Source organism: Portunus trituberculatus, chromosome 38, assembly GCF_017591435.1.
Source record: "Portunus trituberculatus isolate SZX2019 chromosome 38, ASM1759143v1, whole genome shotgun sequence".
Classification (NCBI taxonomy): Eukaryota; Metazoa; Arthropoda; class Malacostraca; order Decapoda; family Portunidae; genus Portunus; species Portunus trituberculatus.
This window is the reverse complement of record NC_059292.1, coordinates 38,271,543-38,294,042: the sequence shown is the minus strand read 5'-3', so window position 1 is coordinate 38,294,042 and position 22,500 is coordinate 38,271,543. Positions and strand designations below refer to the sequence as shown.

Sequence of the window (22,500 nt, the reverse complement as noted above, 5' to 3'; positions counted from 1 at the left end):
TGAATGTGATTGTGTATTAGGTAAAATTAACGAAACTACAATCATTACTTATGTTATCGTCTCAAGCAACCTTTCACTCACCCACGAACGGTGTGTGTGATAATGGGGGAATCTGTAGCGCTGTATCACACTCATTGCAAGTTTCAGAGCGTGGTGAATGTTTTGAGCATCCTGATATTTGCCGTAACGTTCAGCGTGCCGTCAGATCAGAGGTGAAGACAGCTCTCCACCTCGCCCCGGCAGACTTTCTTGTGTCCCTCAGTAATGTCCCGCCATAGAAATAAAGAGGGTCATCTCCGCCAACTCTGAGTCATCACAACCTCTCGTCTCCCATATTTCTTATCTGTCCTTTGCTGTCTCGACGCTTTGTGATATAAGCATCAGCATCATTACTACTTCATAACAATCTCTCTCTCTCTCTCTCTCTCTCTCTCTCTCTCTCTCTCTCTCTCTCTCTCTCTCTCTCTCTCTCTTTAGCAGCGCGTCTCACTCAACAAGCATTTTTCCCACCACAGTGCCAGGACAGCCTCAGCTCCCCCGCCTCCTTCACACTAACATTCCCCACACAAAACCACACAAGTGACATCAGCCTTCTCTCCTCGCGGCGCGTCATCACTCTTTTTCCTGGAGTCTTCTAGTGATGGCCTTCCTTTCCTCCCTTCCTTCAGATTTTACCACCCACAATAACCGAGATAATCCCATTCCTCCTTTCCTGTATATAAAGAGACCCGTAACAAAGTAAAATATTGAGTTTGGGGCAGAGAGAAAGAGGAGGAGAGTAAGGAAGAGATGAACCGCGCTCTCTTAAGCTCTCTGTTTACTCTTAAGATTACTACTACATGACTTGAGCTGCGGGCGTTTGTCATTCTATTACACTCAGCGGCGGCCCCTGATAATCTCCCTCCTCTCCTGTAATGTTCGTGTAAGCTTTATACTTATCCAGTGAAGCAGAAAGACCAGATTAGTGCAGTCTGCGGTGGAGGAGTGGATGTGGAATGCGATAATGTTGCAACGTGGATTTTTTTTTATACTCATCTTTTTTTATTGAGGGATGTTCGTGCCTGTCTGTGTGTTGGGTGTAAATGTTTCGTTTAGGGTTAAAAGGAGGCAGAGTTACGCCTCAGAGGGAGCCACTGGATGATCCTAAGTCTTTTGGGAACTTAAAAGGAGCGTAAAAGAAGAACACTGGAAACTCATGGAATTATTATAAACTGGTGAGGCATAAAAAGGAAAAAGTTCTCTTATAGTATTGATTTTTGTTGTTGTTATGGTGGTGGGGGTTGTGATAGTAGTAGTAGTAGTAGTAGTAGTAGTAGTAGTAGTAGTAGTAGTAGTAGTAGTAGTAGTAGTAGCAGCAGTGAACTCTTTTGTGGAATCTTTTATACGAAAGGGCTTAATGAGAAAGGGGGAAAAATCCATCTTAGCATTATCGGTTTTAAGGGAGGAAGAGAGAGAGAGAGAGAGAGAGAGAGAGAGAGAGAGAGAGAGAGAGAGAGAGAGAGAGATGAGGTCGCACTCTGATCCGGGAAGTGTTACGTAAGCAGTCTGATCAGCGAGTCTCATCTGATCTGAGGAGAAAAACAATGAAGAAAAAATGTAAAAAAGAAATGTGAAAACGAGGTGATGGATTGTGTCTCTTGCCTGTGTGTGTGTGTGTGTGTGTGTGTGTGTGTGTGTGTGTGTGTGTGTGTGTGTGTGATGTCATAGAAGATACAGGAGAAGCAAATGGTCTGTATATCTGTTAGACCTTAGAAGACCGTTAGTGATAAGCCATACTGTCCAGAGTGAGAGATGTAGGATAATTAGAGGCGAAGGCTCCTCCCCACCCACCATGTAGTATAGCAAACCTGGACATTTTCGTAGGAAGGGGACAACTCCTCTCTATTGCAACAAACAGAATAAGCAGGACTATCAGTAACAACTAATGGGTGTCGTATATTTAGTAGTTTGTGGATAAGTAGTTAAGTATACGTGTATGCATGTGTGTAGGTATGCCTATGTACATGCAAAGGGAACAGAAGGGAAACCTGAGGGAATGTAGAGAATGTGTAAGGAATTGACTGAGGGGAAGGAGACTAATGGGTTTCAGAGATCGTGTTGTATCGCTTTCCGGGAATAACTCTCAAAGACACTGATGAATTTGGGCTCACACTTTGACACAGCTTGGTTCAGACACTCCATTAACTTTCTCCACCAAGGCCAAGTGACAAAAGTAGATACTAGAGACACTTACTCTTATAGTCACGTAGCCCTATTAGGAAATAAGGTTAGCGTAAAGACTTGACGCAGGAAGGAAAGAGACAAGGATGAACTGACGGGGAGACCAGCAATGTGTGGGGAGCAGACACATAAGAGAGAGGAGGTGAGGTGAGGGGAAATTTAGGAGTATCACAGGGTGGGCTCACCTCTAGGGGAGAGGCGGGAGTACCCCTGGGCAGGATCGCAGCAGCTGACGTGATCTGTGGGAGAAGAGTGAATGGTTACTGTAGTGATGGTGATGGTGGTGGCGACTGATGATGATGATGATGATGGTGGTGGTGATATTAATAATTATTATTATTACACCACTACTACTACTACTACTACTACTACTACTACTACTACTACTACTACTACTACTACTACTACTACTACTGATACTACTACTACTAACATCAATTATAACAACAAAGCAGGAAAATTCCAGCAAATAATAGGACGTTTGTGGGCAAATATTTGGAGAAGGGCGGGCGCTTGAAAGAGAGAGAGAGAGAGAGAGAGAGAGAGAGAGAGAGAGAGAGAGAGAGAGAGAGAGAGAGAGAGAGAGAGAGAGCGTATTATCATTATTATGTTCAGAGTTTTTAAAAAGTATGTAGCCGAGTCTCTGTACGCAACATACATACATTATAACACATTACTGAAACTACCAGCATGAAGGACTGGAACATTTTTTATACGCACTAGAGACAACTATTCCACTTTATACTGTAGGAGCACAAGAACATAAGAGAAATAAGAGAAGCTTCTGGAATTCGTCAGGCTTATACGTCGTCAGGCTTATACGGGGCAATCAATCACTAGAGGGAACATTTAATTCATTTTTTCCATCGATTTTATTTACATGTCCTGAAATAATTGTACAGATCTCAGGTTGATTCAAATAAAACTTTACCACACGTTTTATTTTATTTCACATTCAAATAATACGTGATGTTTGTTTTTTAGGTTCCTATTATTGAGTTAATTAAAAAATCTCTCTTCTCTTGAGGTTCTGAATTTATAAGAGAGAGAGAGAGAGAGAGAGAGAGAGAGAGAGAGAGAGAGAGAGAGAGAGAGAGAGAGAGAGAGAGAGAGAGAGAGACGGGACAATGGATACAGGGGAGATGTCTGCCTTCTCTTTTGTGTTGTCAATAATTAGAGAAAGGTGGGCACAATCTACCTGTCTTTGTCTGAATCTCAACGTCTTATCCGTCTCTCTTTATCGGCAGGGTGAAGTAACTCAACATAGGAGAATATAAATACGTCTACTTTGCAACTACTACTACTGCTGCTGCTACTACTACTACTACTACTACTACTACTACTACTACTACTACTACTACTACTACTACTACTACTACTACTACTACTACTACAATCGTTATCCTTTTTTGTGTGTTTTCTCAATCTATCAAATGAAAACAAGTAATGAATGTTTTGTAGGTGTTAAATGATGTGTTATGATAGGTAGGAGTTAGCAGTCACTTCTGTAATCAACACTGGATCTTTGCTGTAAGTTGTATTGATGTGACTTCCACGTAACACTTATCTTATTGTGAGGGTCTATCACATTTGGTAGAATTTCCGTGCGTCTGGTCGAAGCTCTATGGAAATTCTGCCTAGTGTTCATAGGCCCTTAAGATTCTTTTCTACCTTACCTCAGTTTCTTTGCGCCTGACCGAAGCTCTATGGAAATTTTGCCTAGTGTTCATAGGCCCTTAAGATTCTTTTCTACCTTACCTCAGTTTCTTTGCGCCTGACCGAAGCTCTATGGAAATTTTGCCTAGTGTTCATAGGCCCTTAAGATTCTTTTCTACCTTACCTCAGTTTCTTTGCGCCTGGCAGAAGCTCTATGGAAATTTTGCTTAGTGTCCGGAGGCTCTTAGGATTCTTTTCTATCTTGCCTCGACTTGATCATTACTTCATCATTAACCTTACTTTACTACAGCATCATGTCATCATCATATACCTAAACACTACTTCCATATCATTTCATTATTATCTTATCATCACTCTCTTGTCCATTACTTCCAATTTATCTCCACATTATTATTACATTTCTTCACCAGTTTTTCAGCTTTACTTTAAGACACTTTTTCTTGCACTCATTAGGAACTGGCGCCTTCAGTGAGACTTTTTTGTTATATTTTTTTCAGACATTTTTTTTTCCCCCTTGGTGTGAAAATGAAATAACTCAAACATTTTCTATTACTATTATCATCTTGTTACTTCAGAATTCTTTCCACATTACCTTCCATTTGAAAACTACTTCTGGATTACTTTTACTTGCTGATTACTTTTGTTAACATTACTTTCGCATTTCTCCTACACTGACACGACCTGGACCAATACTCACTACCATTTCAACAACCACTAACACGTTCGTAATGTTACTTCTATATTTGTGTTGACCCCAAGAAAAAAAAAAACTGCTTTCGCATTTCTCCTACACTGACATGACCTGGACCAATCAATACTTCAACAACCATTACTCGCATGTGGTGTTTGGGGGAGGCGAAGAAGTCTTGCTGAAACACTACCACGTTCATAATGCTACTTCTATATTTGTGTTGACCCCAAGGAAAAAAAAAATACTTTCGCATCTCTCCTACACTGACATGACCTGGACCAATACTCACTACCACTTTTACAACCACTACTTACACACGTGGTATCTCGGGAGGCGAGTTGATGTTACTTTTTTTTATCTGTGTTGACCCCAAGAAAAAAAAAATACTTTCTCATTTCTCCTACACTGACATGGCCTGGACCAATACTTACAACCACTTCTACAACCACGACTTGCACACGTGGTATCTGGGGAGGCGAAGAAGTCTTGCTGAAATACTAACACTTCCATAATGTTACTTCTTTATTTGCGTTGACCCCAAGGAAAGAAATTGTTGTAGCTGAACGCAGTCTGATATGTAGTTGTTCCTCCTCTAAAAAGACACGCGTAGATGGTAACACTGCTTCTAGGCAACACTCATTCTCTGATTAGGTGATGTCTGGCAGTCTTCAAAAGTATGTTGCAAACTAACTTTATATTCTTACCCGAAGCTCTATTCACAGTGTACTGAATTATAAATGTATAGATAGCTAGATAGATAGGCAGACAGACAGATCGAGCCATACATACGTAAATATTGACTATAGGATAATATTTACAAATTAACACTGATTTGTATGTAATAAAGTGACATACCATACCCAAAAGACGAGTCCTTAGAACATACTTATTGTAGTCCACAAAATAACATGTAATCACATTGAATTACACTTAATCACTGTGTCTGTTTACAACAATCACATATAAGTAAGCGAATAAATGAAAAATAAGTCTGACTCCGTACAAATAGCAAAGGATTTAAGTCAGTATATAGTGTGAGTTGACTGGACATTTCAACAAGTAAAGTGTGAATACTTTAAAAGGAAACAAATAGTTCAGAACATCGGCCACTGGGAGTGTTATCGTGTCAGCGTGTCCTCAGGTCGGTAAGTGCCATGTCAGACTTTTGTGTGGTGGAGCGCAGCGGAATTCAGATTGTAGCTCACCGACTAGCACCACTTCATGTAAATTTTAGCATTGTGTCGATGTGAGTTGCTTTTCCTTTTTGTTATGATTCAGAAGGTATCGAAGACGTGTTTGCGTTCCTCTGTTTATGAAATGCGCGACTAAATTTCTCGTTTCACAGCGATATGTAACAATTCACAACGCTAAAAAGTATCGTATAAAATCTCTATCAGCATTCACAAGAAGGAAAGGAAAGAGAATGCATTTTAAAATTTCTAGCCGATTAGAAAGTCTGAGGATGGATGTAGCACGATAAGAAAAGGCTCCAAAGCGGTTAGTGATTAAGAAAACGTGTCTCAAATACCAGTAAATGAGTCAGGATGTCATTTTTGCGTGTCAGCACTCACAAGAAGGAAAGAGGAGAAAGGGTATGCATTTTACAATTTCTAGACTAATATGAAGTGTGAAGGTGGATGTAGCAAGAAGAAAAGGCTCCAAAGCTGTTAGTGATTAAGAAAACGTGTCTCATATACCAGTAAATGAGTCAGGATGTTGTCATTTTTACGTGTTGCTTCGGTTTTACTTTGAAATTACACGTTTTGTTTGTTACTGAAACTTTACAAGGAGTGGTACTTGAGTGTTTCTTGTATTATTTACTTAGTGATTACTTTGGGTATTACTTCAAATGCTAGTTATTTTATTTTTATGAAGGGAAGAGAGCCAGCCAAGGGCAAAAGAAAAAAAAAAAAAAAAAAAGGGCCACTTGAGTCTCTACAAAGGGGAAAACGTCAGCCAAAGTTAGAGAGTATTACAGTGGTGCTAACCCCTTCTGTACCATGACGCGTTTCCATATTCATTCTGCTTATTATTTGATCATTTTATACAGCTTCAGAAACTCATGTAAGGATTAAGATAGTGAAGACTCCGGCTATTAATCTTCAGACCTCCATAGACCCTTCCTAATGTCACTAAAATCGTCTAATCATACTTTGAGTGTTACTTCAAATGCTAGTTAGAGAGTGTTACAGTCGTGTTAACCCCTTCTGTACCATGACGCGTTTCCATATTCATTCTGTTTACTATTTGATGATTTTATACAGCTTCAGAAACTTATGTGGGGTGATTGAAATAGTGAAGACAGGCTATTAATCTTCTGACCTCCATATACCCTTCCTAATGTCACTAAAATCGTCTAATCATACTTTGAGTGTTACTTCAAATGCTAGTTAGAGAGTGTTACAGTGGTGGTAACTCCTTCTGTACCATGACGAGATTCTATATTCATTCTGCTTATTATTTGATGATTTTATACAGCTTCAGAAACTTAGGGGGGATTAAAATAGTGAAGATTCTGCCTATTAATCTCCTGACCTTCATAGACCCTTCCTAATATCAATAAAATCGTCTAATCATATCCAAAACTCATGGTAAAAATGCGTCCCAGCACTGAAGGGATTAATGAGACGTTACCCAAGTGTTGCTGGAGGTATTGCTAAGAGAAGAGCGTTATTTGTGTTGGTACTTAGGTGTTACAAAGGAATTAATTACTTTGGGTGTTATTTGAGTGTTAATGGGATACTATTTGCATGTTTATTTACGATCATAGACATTTCACGCACGACCCGCTAAGAGAGAGAGAGAGAGAGAGAGAGAGAGAGAGAGCGAACCCCCCTGACGCATCTTGCTAATGTCATTAATTACATTTTGCACCACAACCCAATTATCCGGATCCATTTTTTATCAAGTTAGCGCAAACCCTGGAGTGAGCATTGCCTCTCTTCAGTAGACTGTATGCCATTATCCGGACTGTCCCACTGACTCACTAAACCTCTCTTTCTCTCTCTCTTTTCTCTCTCTCTCTCTCTCTCTCTCTCTCTCTCTCTCTCTCTCTCTCTCTCTCTCTCTCTCTCCCTCTCTCTCTCTAGTTTATATCGATCCACTACGGTAGCACAAATAGAGTGAGAGAGAGAGAGAGAGAGAGAGAGAGAGAGAGAGAGAGAGAGAGAGAGAGAGAGAGAGAGAGAGCTGACAAAAGGTTTCCAAGGTGCCTTTGATGTGTCTCCTACTCGCATCTAACAGAACTTGGTAGTTTTAGAAGTAGTAATAGAAGTAGTAGTAGTAGTAGTAGTAGTACTAGTAGTAGTAGTAGTAGTAGTAGTAGTAGTAGTAGTAGTAGTAGTAGTAGTAGTAGTAGTAGTAGTATATAGTAGATGTTGTGGTAGTAATAGTAATAGTAGTTGTTGTTGTTGTTGTCGTTGTTGTTGTTGATGATGTAGTAGTAGTAGTAGTAGTAGTAGTAATAGTAGTTGTTGTTGTTGTTGTTGTAGTAGTAGTAGTAGTAGTAGTTGTTGTTGTTGTTGTAGTAGTAGTAGTAGTAGTAGTAGTAGTAGTAGTAGTAGTAGTTGTTGTTGTTGTTGTTGTTGCTTTTGATGATGTAATAGCTACTAAATAATGATAATGATGGTGGTTATGATGATGATGATAACAATAATAGTAAAAATAATGACAGTAATAACAACAATAATAATAATAATAATAATAATAATAATAATAATAATAATAGTAGTAAACCATCATCGTCATCATCAGCGTTACAGCCATGATCGTCACCATCGTTATCGCCATCTACACTCTCTCTCTCTCTCTCTCTCTCTCTCTCTCTCTCTCTCTCTCTCTCTCTCTCTCTCTCTCTCTCTGCCAGTCTGCATGTGTGGTGTCTGTAACTTCCTACATCACATTTCCTTCACTGGAACCATTTTTCCCCCTCCTTGTTTTCCTCCAATGTCGGTATTGATTTCCTTCACACAAAAATATGAACCGCGCACATGTTTCCTTTATGCTTTTACACCCTGGACTATTCATGCGGCGTTTAAATTTCCACTCGGCTTTTTTAATATTTCGTGTGATTTCAGGCGAGCGTCACCCGTAGGAACATCTTTACCACAGCGCCGGCAAGCACACACACACACATGCATCCCGGCACACATCAGCTTAAAATACGGTACGTCCAATTCTCGGCCCACTGGTTGGAACGCATCCCATATAGCGTGCGTGGGTTCCCTCCGTGGCTGTGACGCAGGTATGTGCAGGTGTACTAGTAATCTCTGTCCTAGCTTTTTCTGAAAATCTCACCCCGAAATTTCCATATTGTCTTCTCTTCTTAAAAACAGTCAGGTTGTCAGATGGTTGCCGTGTCAGTGCATCTCTCTCTCTCTCTCTCTCTCTCTCTCTCTCTCTCTCTCTCTCTCTCTCTCTCTCTCCAACACTTAATAATTCTAATATTCCATCTCTACCGTTCCTGTAATATTGAGTTTGGCTTCCATACATTGTAGAGGAACGAGTGACTCCCACCCAACCTCATCAAACAAAGTGGAATAAAGAGTTTTCGTTTCACCAACACCCTTCCTGTAACTGACTGTCTTCATTCTCTCACTCTCCTTTACCGGTTATTTTCATGGCTACTGCTCTTTTGAACTTGCTTACTGTCTGCCTCTTGCTCCCCTCCCGCGCTCTCTCTGAACAAGGCTTTCTACTTAACCTCCCCCTTCTGTCCACTTCATTAATTCAAGTGTTAACCAGCATCTTCACTCTCATCTCTTCCCACTGCCAAACTCCTGAACTGTCTGCCTATTGCTGTGTTTCTCGTTTCCTCCAACTAAGCTGCTTCTTGAGAGGAATTACCAAGACACATTTGAAATTAAACTCGCTAATACCTTTGGAACTTTTTTCACTTCAACTTCGGCAATTCAGCTCGTTTTGTGTGTGTGTGTGTGTGTGTGTGTGTGTGTGTGTGTGTGTGTGTGTATGTGTGTGTGTTTTCCGTCTCCTTTCAGTTTTTTTTGTCTTCTAGTTCAGTCTCGTCTGTGTGAAAATGACAATGGGTGCTGTGTAAGTGGATGGATAAGAGGTAATCTTTACGCGACACTAATACTGACAGAGACGAGAATGAAATTGAAAGAATCTCGTGTTTGCGAAGGTTTTGTTGTTATATTTAGTGATGATGTTGTTGTAGTTGTTATCGCTGTTGTTTATGGTGTTATCTTTATCATTATCATCATCATCATAACAATAACAACACCATCATCATTATCACCACAACCATGACTAGCATCACCATTAACTCCATAAAAATTGTTATTGTTATCACCACCACCACCACCACCACCACCACCACCACCACCACCATCATCATCATCATTAACCGTATACCTACGAAAAAGCGTCCTTGCCAACCCTTAGCACTTCACACCACTCCTGCCACTACGCACATCAAACGGCGCTTGTGACACGGCGGGGAGAGAGAGAGAGAGATAAAGAGAGAGAGGGAAGGGGGTTGGGGAAGATTGGGGGTATTTCAAATGAATTAAGCCATCAAGTGGTGCCCGCGGATACTGTTGACTGATTGCAAACTGTCTGTCACTCATCGATAAACAGAAAGACCGACCCTTTGACGGCGAGCGAACACCAAGCAGCAGCACCGACAGGAGGAGGAGGAGGAGAAGGAGGAGGAGAAGAGAACAGGAGAGAAAAGTGGGCTAAGTTAAGGGTGGAAGTATGTTTGTAAGGACGGGGAGGGACTGGAGGGAAGAGGAGAGAAAGGGGGAGGAAAAATAGTGAGGGGATTAAAGAGAGGTGTGAGTGAATATGCGTGAGTGTGTTTGATGTTTGGCGTTTTACATGTCGATAAGTTAAGGGCATAGTCAGTCTCTCTCTCTCTCTCTCTCTCTCTCTCTCTCTCTCTCTCTCTCTCTCTCTCTCTGGTACACACAAACACAGGTATTCTTTCCTCTTTTCTCTCTTTCTCTCTCTTTTTTTCCTCTTTTCTTCCTCACCGTCCAGCCTTGCTTTCTTTCTCCCTCTATTGATCTTTCTCGCCTTTCTTTCTTGGTGTTCATTACTTTCTTTATTTTTCATCCTTTCTTTCTTTTACTATTTTTTTCATTCATGCAGTTAATAGTCTTATTTTTTTCTTATTCCTTTTCATTCTCTTTTCATTGTCGTCTCTCCTTTCATTCAGTCTTTATTCACTCCCTTATTCATTGATTTTGCATTCCTTCATTTATTAGTATTTTTCACATTCCACTAAATTCCTTTCTTTCTTTCATTCACTTTTTATTTCCACCCTTCTCTTCAGTTATCATTTATTCACTACTTTATTCATTCAACTATTAATACTCCACTCATTCCTGCATTTATACATTTATTTTTTCCTTCCTTCATATTTCTTCTTTCCTCTCACTTTTGATAGTTATAATAGGTTTTAGTCATAATCTTCATCTTGGTTAGCAGTCGAGTAACATCAACACATTCCGCTCATCACCAATGTGTTTAGCCGTCTTTCTCAAAGCTGTCTTAGAAACTCTTTTCTTGGGTTTTGTTACTGGACTGGTACCTCATTACGGGACTTGAGAGTGGGAGACGACATAGAGGACAGTGGAAGTTACGTAAAGCCACATTGATACGCGTGCTACAACAGAACGTGAATGTAGGAGGTAAAGGTGACTTCTGACTATGACTTATTCAGCGTGTAGTGTTAGCGTGTTCTGCGCAGTAAGTCATACAAGATTCGGTGATAGAAGCAGCGTCGCAGTGTCACCTTCTCATACGCCTACATTTACAGCCCATTCACAGCCTATTCACAGCCTATTCATGGCCTATTCAGTCGGCATGAAAACCCTAGCTCACCTGAAGTACAGTAGACACACACCAATACACACACCTCATCACGCCGTCCATTGGCACCTCTCGACACACCAATGGATCGTATTTTGAAACTGTGTGTGCCCTCGTAAGTACTGTTTTGAAACCCCACAGAGATGATTGGCCGGATTGTCATCAGTGTTTTCCTTCCCTACGAATGATGTGAGTACTCAGCAAACTACAGTCATGAAAAGATCCATGAAAACACAACTTTCAATAGGTCCCGTTAAAAGTATTTCAGATAAAATAACGGAGAAAGATGTTATTTTGGATTTCCATCGACTTTTTCAATATCCTTATCAGTGGAAGCGCTCATGAAAATGCAACTTTATATAAAGTCCTTTAAGATTTGTAGAGATAAGATACCGAGAGAGAGAGAGAGAGAGAGAGAGAGAGAGAGAGAGAGAGAGAGAGAGAGAGAGAGAGAGAGAGAGAGAGAGCAGAATCAGTAAACTAGTTGGATTATCATCAATGTTTTTCTTGTCATTAATGATATAGAATCCTTATCAACCACCACCAGAATCATGAAAACACCAATAAAAGCATGACTTTCAATAGAACTCGTTAGAAGTGGCTGACGGAGAGAGAGAGAGAGAGAGAGAGAGAGAGAGAGAGAGAGAGAGAGAGAGAGAGAAAGCAGTCTGAGTTTTATGAAATGTTGTCTTTAGGTACTGATGGACTCTCATAAAACAAGAGCCAAGAGACACTCAGACACTCAGACATTCAGGACACTACTCGCTCGTCTCCCGCCCCGTCCCGGTGTCCATCCCTGCGTGACCCGGTGAGCTCCTCCCGTAGGCGTCTTTAAAAACTGCGCGTCTGGATGCATGGAATATATTTTCGGTAGAATAGAAGTGAAAGGTTAAAGGTAAAAATTCACGAGCCATAAAACTTTGAATTTATTTAATTTTTGCCCTTCTATTGATCATACCATCGCTGAGTTCATAGTGTGGACATGCTCTTCTAACACACACACACACACACACACACACACACACACACACACACACACACACAACGTAGAAAAGCCAGGCAAATTCCCACAAGGAGCTTCTATAGGCCTACAAACAAACAAATACGCAGGAGGTAGTGACGAATTCTCTTGTTTTCCTTCCTCCTCTTCCTCCTCCTCTTGCTCCTCCTCCTCTTTCTCCTCCTCATCCTCCTCCTAACCCCTCTCTTCCTCCTCCTCCTCCTCCTCCTCCTCCTCCTCCTCCTCCTCCTCCTCCTCCTCCTCCTCCTCCTCCTCCTCCTCCTCCTCCTCCTCCTCCTCCTCCAGGTCAAGTCGCGGGTCGTTGCTATTCGTACCAGTCGTACCGTCCCCTCCAATATGAAACCCAGCCCCATGTTTTTCACGTTCACTGTCAACACTCGGGTGAAAAATTCGTGTGGCACATTTACAAGCAAGACTCATCCATCCATCGCCTCGCTGGGAGTCGTGTGTCAGCTCAGGCCTCGGTTGTTATTTACTGTATGTTCCTCTTGGTGTTGATCGAATTATTTACGCCTTTCAGTGACACGACCTCAGTTTCATCCCTTTCTTTGTACCGTTATGGGAGTTTCATTGTGGTTAATCTCTTCAGTACTGGGACGCGTTTTTACTGTTAGTTTTGGGTATGGTTAGACAAATTTATCAAATTAGCAAGGGTCTATGGAGGTCAGAATGTTAATGAATGGCCAGAGTCTTCACTGTTTTCATCCCCACGAAAGTTTCTGAAGGGGTTAAGGAGAGTTTCTTTTTTTTTCATGTTATGGTCTATAGCTCCTGTAGGTACACTTGAAGAGTATATGTGGGAAGCGCTGTTAAGCTTCCGCCCATTAATGGCGCAAGCAATTTTATTTATAGTGGTACCCATATTACGGCCCATATTACCACCCAAGCACATCTTTGGTGTAACAACCTAGAACCTGGCTAGAACCTGGGTATCACGGTGAAATGTAGGTAACTTTAAACTACTCGAGACAAACAAATGGCATAGCTTTAAAGTGGTATGTGGTGGGATTTGAACCTACACGTGGACGTCTGCCCGATCACCTTATCCACTACATTTCCCTCTTGCCCTGCGTTTGTATTTGTATTTATTCCATTCCAAATTAAACTAGATGACTTTTACGACCGTTTTGGAAGTTGACTTGAATTGTGAATTAGTTAATATGATGCCGGGAGAAGGAAAGAAAATGTTTATAGCTCAAATAATAACATTTTTTTTTTTTTTTTGCTCTCCTACGACTAACAATGGATGACTCTACGACTAGTTTGAAAAATCACCCTAGTACTGAAAGGGTTGATATATTGCCGAGGGAAGGAAAAAATGTGTGTATAATGAAGACAGATGAGTGAGACGCTTAATAGGTAAATGAAATGTCTAGTCGGAAATGCAGAATATTTTTAGGGGGATTTTATTTCTGTTTTCCTGGTGTTGGTAGAGTAAGATATATACGTAATTACACGCCTAATTTATATCTGTCTGTGTGTGTGTGTGTGTGTGTGTGTGTGTGTGTATGTGTGTGTGTGTGATTGTGTATGTATGTGTGTGTGTGTGTGTGTGTGTGCGTGTGTGTTCCAAATATCGCAAGTATACTGACTAAATCTTCAGAAACTACATACAATGAACCTTCTCTCTCTTCCTATTAGTTTATCTGTATCTGTCAGTCAGTCTGTTGATAGATCCGAGAGAAGAAACAAACAAGATAACAAAACACACACACACACACACACACACACACACACACACACACACACACACACAGGAACAAGATAAACAGACAGACAGACGGCCGGATAGACAGACCAACAGACAGAGAGAGGACAGAAGCTAATGACCCACACGAAACAAGGTTAAGTTAATGAGAGAAATTATGAAATGTTGCGACTCCCGTAATTACTGAGGACAGACGGAGAGACACACGGACAGGTAAACAGACAGACAGTGATAGATAGTCACGCCGGTGCTTTACGAGACTGATTGACTCGCTGATTGATATACACGTGAGCAGAGAGAGAGAGAGAGAGAGAGAGAGAGAGAGTGATGGGGGAGGAAATGAGTAGTAGAAAAGGTGAAGGGGGATAATGATAAAGACAAAAAAGTGAAGGGATGGAGAGAGAGAGAGAGAGAGAGAGAGAGAGAGAGAGAGAGAGAGATAAGTATTAGGAAAGGTGAAGGGAGAATATGATAAAGACAAAAGGGAAGGGATGAAGAGAGAGAGAGAGAGAGAGAGAGAGAGAGAGAGAGAGAGAGAGAGAGAGAGAGAGAGAGAGAGAGAGAGAGAGAGAGAGAGAGGAAGAGTAGGAGGGAGAATATTATGAGTAAATGATGGAGAGAGGAGGAAGGAATGATGAACGAGGATAATTCTCGGAAAGAAAAAAAAGTGGAGGAACATGAAGGGAAGGCAGGGAGGAAGAATATTAGATTGTCCAAAGGGAAGTTAAGCCAACATTTATGACGGGGGGAGGAGGAGAGAGAGAGAGAGAGAGAGAGAGAGAGAGAGAGAGAGAGAGAGAGAGAGAGAGAGAGAGAGAGAGAGAGACTTATCTAACTTTTAATAAGATCTCATAAATGCTGAACAGTAGTAGTTGTAGCAGTAGTAGTAGTAGTAGTAGTAGTAGTAGTAGTAGTAGTAGTAGTAGTAGTAGTAGTAGTAGTAGTAGTAGTAGTAGTAGTAGTAGTAGTAGTAGTAGTAGTAGTAGTAGTAGTAGTAGTAGTAGTAGTAGTAGTAGTAGTAGTAGTAGTAGTAGTAGTAGTAGTAGTAGTAATAGCAGTAATAGTAGTAGTAGTAGTAGTAGTAATGATGCTGACGGCAATGATACTTATAAAAACAACAACAACAACAACAACAACAACTACTACTACTACTACTACTACTACTACTACTACTACTACTACAACAACAACAGCAGCAGCAGCAACAGCAGCAGCAGCACCATCATTAACAACACGGCGCAATGACCCAAGTGTGAATTAAGTGACAAAAGGGAAAAAAAATGAGCCAAGAAATTAATGAGTTGAGCGTGCACTTCATTCCCTTCAAGTGTTCGTCCCGTCAGTTGAGCAGCAGTCACTTGAACAAACCCGAGAGAGAGAGAGAGAGACAGAGAGAGAGACTAGCTGTGGTAAAGTCCTCATCTGGTAGCCTGTCTTCCCTTCCATACGTCCTCCTCTTCACTTCCTCCTTAGCCCTTCCAGTACCAAGGCATCACTTCGTTGTGCTCTCAGGTGTCATTAAAGCATTATTAAGTTGTGTCAAGTGGCTGGGTGTATTGTAACGCGTCTATTAATGGTACTCGCCTTGCAGAGTTGTGTCTTGTTCATTCTACGCGTCTTGTGGCAGATTGTGAAGTTTTGAAGTGGTTTTGTTGTTATGATTGAGTGATGATAGTGATGATGGATGATACAGTTACTATTTCTGTTTCTTCTCTTGTTCTGTTGTTACTACTGCTACTGCTACTGCTACTGCTACTATTGCTACTGCTACTATTACTACTACTACTATTACTACTACTACCACTACTATTACAACTATTATTACTACTACTGCTACTACTACTACTACTACTATTATTACTACTACTACCACTACTACTACTACTACTACTACTACTACTACTACTACTACTACCACCACTACTACTTCTATTGTTTCTTTTACTTCTATTACTACTACTACTACTACTACTACTACTACTACTACTACTACTACTACTACTACTACTACTACTACTACTATCACCACTACTATTACCACTACTACACTACTACTACTACTACTACTACCACCACCACCACTACTACTACTACTACTACTACTACTACTACTACTACTCCTACCACCACGTCATAATACTCGTAATTGCCAACTTCCTCTCTATAGACTTGATACATTTATTATACATTCGTCATTTGTATTCGGCAGAAAGTTTTTTTTTTCATGGATCGTTTCTTTTTCCAATTCATTTCCTCTCTCTCTCTCTCTCTCTCTCTCTCTCTCTCTCTCTCTCTCTCTCTCTCTCTCTCTCTTGAGCCTCTTCCACTCCTCGCGTCCCTATCCTTCGATAAAATGTTTCTATTAGTATGCTTTTATTCTTTCTTTTCTTTTTTTCCTTTAGTTTCTGCGACGATATTCTTATTCATTTTCTTTCTCTTTGTTTTCTTTTAGTCTTGTATTTCTTTCACCCCTTCAGTAATGGGACGTATTTTTCACCATTAGTTTTGGGTGTTATTAAACGATTTTATTGACATTCGGAAGGGTCTCTGGAGGTCAGAAGATTAACAACAGGAATCTTCACTATCTTAATCCCCCCCCACATAAGTTTCTGAAGCTGCTTAAAATCACCAGATAGTAAACAGAATTAATATGAAAACGTGTCACGATACTGAAGGGGTTAAGAGTGTACATTGTTGTCTCCATCTTTGTACTCGGGAAGGATAATCTACACAATGTTATGTAGTATTATGTAGTGCAGCTTATATTCCCTTTATTTACATTTTTTTTAGATTATGTAGATATTGTTTAGGAGGCGACTCATCATAAACAGCCATCCCGTATAAGGACAGGATAAGCAGCTGACGAAGAAGAAGAAAAAGAAGAAGAAGAAGAAGAAGAAGAAGTTTAGGCATTTATTGTTGTCTCCATCACTCTACTCAGGAAGGATAATCTTACACAGTGTTATGTAGTATTATGTAGTGTAACTTATATTCCCTTTATTTACATTTTTAGGCTATGTAGATATTGTACAGGTACTCATTTAGTTTGTTACTTCATTAATTGCTTGTATTATTTAGTTACTGACTATAAACTCGTTGCTATTTACATTTTGTCCTCTTTGTTTAATTCGTGCTAGTTCATTTTTTTTCTTTTCTTTAGTTTTCAGTTATTAAATTTCATCCTAATGCTCCCCACTGCTCATCAAACCCACTCCTTTCTTATTTACATTTTTGTTCTGTTTGTTCTCTTTCGTGCTAGTTCACATTTTTTTTTCTCTCTTTTTAGTTTTCAGCTATTAAATTTCATCCTAATTCTCCCCACTACTCATCAGACCCACTCCTTTCTTTCTCTTCTTCCCCATTACGTTGCTGTCTCTCCTGCTCTGCTCTTCACCTATCTGCATCTTGAACGTCGCCTTTTACTGAATGCTTATCGACTGTTATGGCGCACTTTTAATTATTTTTCTTTTTCTTTAATCAATTTTCGTTGGTTCTCATTTCTCTTACCTTTAATCAGATGTCCTCCTGCCTCTATTTGACCTGTAATGGCGCACTTTTAATTATTTTTTTTATTTTTTTTATCAATTTTCGTTGGTTCTCTTACCTTTAATCAGATATTCTCTTGCCTTTATTTGACTTGTAATGGCGCACTTTTAATTACTTTTAATTTTTTTTTTTATTAATTTTCGTCGATTCTCATTTCTCTCATCTTTAATCAGATGTCCTCCTGCCTCTATTTGACCTGTAATCCTGTTAAATACCATACTTAGATCTCTTTACCTTGTGTCTCGTTATCTTATACCGAGTCACTGATTTAAGATGATCCTTCTCCGTATTTTCATTATTATATACTTCTGCTTAGTCTTTCTCTATCTTACATCTTCCTTCACACAGCTGATCCACCTCTTTTTCTATTGATCGATTGATTGATTTAACCTTTTCTCTGCGATATGAGATAAGTAAACACTAAAAGCACCGATCATAATCTTCACATGCGTCCGAAATCAAGAGGAAGGAAATCTTAATCCTCCTTCAGACAGCTGATCCACCTCTTTTTCTATTGATCGACTGCTTGATTTAACCTTTTCTCTGCGATATGAGATAAGTAAACACTAAAAGCACCGTATATAATCTTCACTTGCGTCCAAAATCAAGAGGAAGGAAATAAAAAGAATTGATTTTTAAATGCCTAAGCAGTGTAATATTTAGAACAATATTTAGAATTAATGTTTTTGGAGCGTCCTGTGATTATGAAAACGTGTCGTAAATACTATAGAAAGGTTCAGTTAAAAGGTAAATAAATAGAATGGAAGATGCCGCAAGATCACAGTCAAACGGCGCTGGTACAAAATGCTTAGCTCCTTCAGTAACTGTGACGCATTTTTACCTTGAGATTTCTGTACGAGTAGATCATTTTATTAACATTAGTAAGAGTCTATGGAGGTCAGAAGATTAATAGCCACAGTCTTCAATAATTTAATCCCCACATGAGTTTCTGAAGCTGTATAAAATCACCAACTAGTAAGCAGAAGGAACATGAAGAGGTTAAAGCAATTTGGACGGTTGGTTGAAATGTTAATATTGATACCAGAATCATGGTTGTGGAAAAAAAAAAAAAGAAGTAAAGGAATAAGAGGTAAATGAAAGAGGGATTAATCAGCGTGCTACAAATTAAGAAGCCTGATATCTGGAACCTCTCTTTCAGTATACGCTAAGCTCTGTTTTAGGCCATTTTTACATACAGTATTTCCCTTAATAAAACACACTTTCCTTCACTTCCTATGCTTTTTTTTTTTTCTTTCTGATCCGTTTTCTTCTTCTCCTCGACATTTTCTCTTTATTCGTCCATCCATTGTCCCATTTCCCTCCTTCGGCCGTTCATTTTTCCTCGTTAAAATTTAAGTCAACGGCCCCCGCGAAATATTCATTCATCCGTACACTCTCAAAACAAATGGGTGCAAAAAGTGATGAAATAGTGTTACCCTTATTCTACCCTTATAAATGTACTCATACAAATGTACCCTTTCTGAATCCCAATGTACCTTTTTCTAAATACATTATTTCTCTTCGCGTCAGGTTTCGTCGCTTTTCATATTCACTCTTCTTCGTTGATTTAATTTAGCTTTTCGTGTGTTGTTCATTTTTTTATTCCTCTGTCTTCGTTTTCTTTTTTCTCTCCTCCATTTTTTGGCATCAATGTTCTTCACTTCCGTTTACATTTCCTTCTATTTGCTTTTCTATTACTGTAACTTTTTCTTTCCTCCTTCCTTGTTTCCTCTGACCTCATTAGAGTCACCCCCCTCCCTCTTCCCTGTCCCCTTTTATGCATCCTCTATTTCTGACTTGCTTCCTGTTTTTTTCGTTAATCGCTTTCTCCGTTTCCTCCTCCCTGTTATTACTATTATTATCATTATTATCATTATTACTATTATTATTATTATTATTGTTATTATTATTATTATTCCTGTTATCATTACATTTTTATTTTCTAGTTATTGGTTTTGCTTTAATATTCCTTATTTTTTTATTATTTTTTTTTTACTTATTACACTTTCTGTTTTATTGTTTTAATTATCTTTCTGTTTCACTGGTTACTTCCCCTCATTTTCTTTCGTTTTCTTATTTATTCATTTTATTTATTTATCTATTATCACTATTATTCGATTGATGTTCTTTTATCCTGTTTTGTCGATTTTTGTTTTCTCATTTTCTTCGTTTACTGATTAATTCTTTGTTTTCTCTTTATTCTTCAGTTCCTCCGTTGATTTATTTCCATTTTTTTTTTTTGTCACTTCCTTCGCTATTCATTTATTCAGTCATTCATATACCTTCCAAAAAAAAAAAAAAAGCATCGTTTAGTTATGCTTAAAACACTCAGTGGTTTGTTTATTTCCTCTTTGATCTCATTAATTTCCTCTTTGATCTCTTGTAACACCACTCAAGTCTCCTCTGTTTCCTTGGTCTCCGCTCACCTCGACCTCCTTCTGTTCTCTCTCAGACAAAATCCCTTGGTTCCCTCGTTGGCGTGTCGCTCCTCCCTCCCCCTTCCCTTCCCCAACCTTATCCTCGTCATCAGCGGAGCGAGGAAGACACAAATGTAGCTGGCTTTATTAGTTACTCTGCGGTCATGTGGCGTGGTTATGATGGCGCTGCTGCTGCTGCTGTTGCTGTGGCCGTGTTATTGTGTTGGGGTTATGGTGTGTTGGAGTTGTAGTAGTGGTGGTGGTGGTTTTGGTAGTGGTAATGGTGTTTTTGTTGTTGTTGTTGGTGATGGTGGTGGTAGTGGTGTTGATGGTGGTGTTTTAGTTGTTGCTGTTGTAGTAGCAGTGGTGGTGGTGGTGGTAGTGGTAATAGTGTTTTGTTGTTGATGTTGTTGTTGTTGGTGGTGGTGGTGGTGATTGTGGTGGTGTTTTTGTTGTTGATGTGGTAGTACTGGTGTTGTTGTAGTTGTGGTGGTGGTAGTGGTAGTGGGAATGGTGTTCTGTTGTTATTGTTGTTGATGATGGTGGTGGTGGTGATTGTAGTGGATTTGTTGTTGTTGTTGTTGTTGTTGTTGTTGTTGTTATATATCACCTCTTATCGATGCACATTTTCACTCGCACATTCCTCTTACCTCCACATCAAATTAGAATATGTTCGATCAAAAGAATAGATAGATAAATGAATAAATGCATTCGAATCCTTGCAATTTTTCCTCTCCCTTAACTCTGCTGTTTTTTTCTAATCGTAGAGAGTATTAATTTTTTTTTTCTCTCCATTATATCAGAAAAAATATATTCTTGCATTCATCAGCATGTAGGAATATTAATTTACTTTGCTCTGTTTCATTTTCATAATAAAAAAAAGGTTGTTTTATGTATTCTTATATTTATTTGTCTTTTTCTTTTCTTTTTTCCAATTTCATCTCTTTCTACAGTGGACCATCGGGTTTAAGAAGAGATTACTATTTTTTTGCATTTTGTTACTTGCATGTTGGCGCACTTTTATGACGCTGTGCTTGGTAAGAACAGTCACTTTTATGTGCCATGGAACTGAACGTGATTACCAGACTCACGATGGCCTGGTGCTGGGCAGAGCAGAGTCGAGGCAGGAAGACAGACAGACAGGTAGAGACAGACAGACAGACAGATAGAAAGATTGACAGACAAATAGATAGGACAAATAGATAGAAAGATTGACAAACGGATAGATAGACAAACAGACAGAAAGGTAGACAGACTGACAGACAGAAAGGTGGGCAAACAGATAGTCAGACAAGCAGGCAAATACGTAGGCATGCAACACACACACACACACACACACACACACACACACACACACACACAGTGTTATATTATGTTAATTTTAAAACTACTACTACTACTACTATTACTACTACTACTACTACTACTACTACTACTACTACTACTTCTACCACAACTACTACTTCTACTACTTCTACCACAACAACAACAACAACTACTACTACTACTACTACTACTACTACTACTACTACTACTACTACCACCACTAATAATAATGATAACAATAAGGTAATACTCACAGTTAAAGAAGAGAACAGCAGTGATGTAAGCGCCGTTCATCCTGTCACCAGCTTAGTATGAACACTGTTGATCCACCTCCTGACGATAACACTATTGTAACTTCCTCCTCCTCCTCCACCTCCTCCCTCGTCTTCCTTCTTCACCTACTCCTCCTCCTCCTCCTCTTCACACACACACACACACACACACACACACACACACACACACACACACGGGTTGTCTCTTTTCTAATAGATTGACTCACTGGAGTTATCTAGTTTTCGCTCATCGAGTTTCTTTAAAAAGTTGGAAATCGTTGTCTTTTTTTTTTCGCGTCTTTTCGTTTATCTTAATTCATATTTATGTCCATTCTTATCTCACTCGCCTTTTGTTCTATCTTATCTTTCTTATCCTCAGTTCTTAAACCTTTATTTATTACGTGCGTCAGGGTCGTTGAAGCGATAAACAAGAGGGAAAGAGGAAGGCACGTGCGGATCCGAGAGCGGGAGCGACAGACAACCTCCCACTGTCACTGCTCAAAGCGCACTGACACCGCTACAGTCGCCACCTCTTTCCTTCCCAAGTTTTGCCTCCTGTTATAAGCTCGCCACTCCCTCCCTCCCTTACCAACCCCTTTTTTGGCACTCCCCTCCCTTGGCACCTTCCTCCTCCTCCTCCTCCTCTTACCTCCGTTTTATTTTCCTCCCCTTCCGCCCCCCAATCCCCTTCTTCCGTCCCTAATCCCTCCCGACGTTTTATGTTATCATCAATATGCCGTAATAGTGAACTGCCCTTTGTCCCCTTCCTCCTCCTCCTCCTCCTC

At 39.8% G+C, this 22,500-nt stretch overlaps 2 protein-coding genes across 2 annotated transcripts in view; one reads left to right on the top strand and one right to left on the bottom strand.

Moving 5' to 3' along the window:
• Positions 1–22,235, bottom strand: part of LOC123514552 — an 85,519-nt gene extending 63,284 nt beyond the window's left edge. The window contains exons 1-2 of the mRNA XM_045272492.1: positions 21,698–22,235; positions 2,406–2,459 (exon numbers count right to left, since the gene is read on the bottom strand). Of these exons, the coding sequence (XP_045128427.1) occupies positions 2,406–2,459; positions 21,698–21,737 (94 nt within the window). The 5' untranslated portion in view covers positions 21,738–22,235. The remainder of the gene's footprint in view (positions 1–2,405; positions 2,460–21,697) is intronic.
• LOC123514549 (serine/threonine-protein kinase Nek4-like) overlaps positions 1–22,500 on the top strand; it is a 57,954-nt gene that overhangs the window by 7,128 nt on the left and 28,326 nt on the right. The window contains exon 2 of the mRNA XM_045272479.1: positions 8,665–8,753. The gene's annotated coding sequence lies outside the window, so the exon portion shown is untranslated. The remainder of the gene's footprint in view (positions 1–8,664; positions 8,754–22,500) is intronic.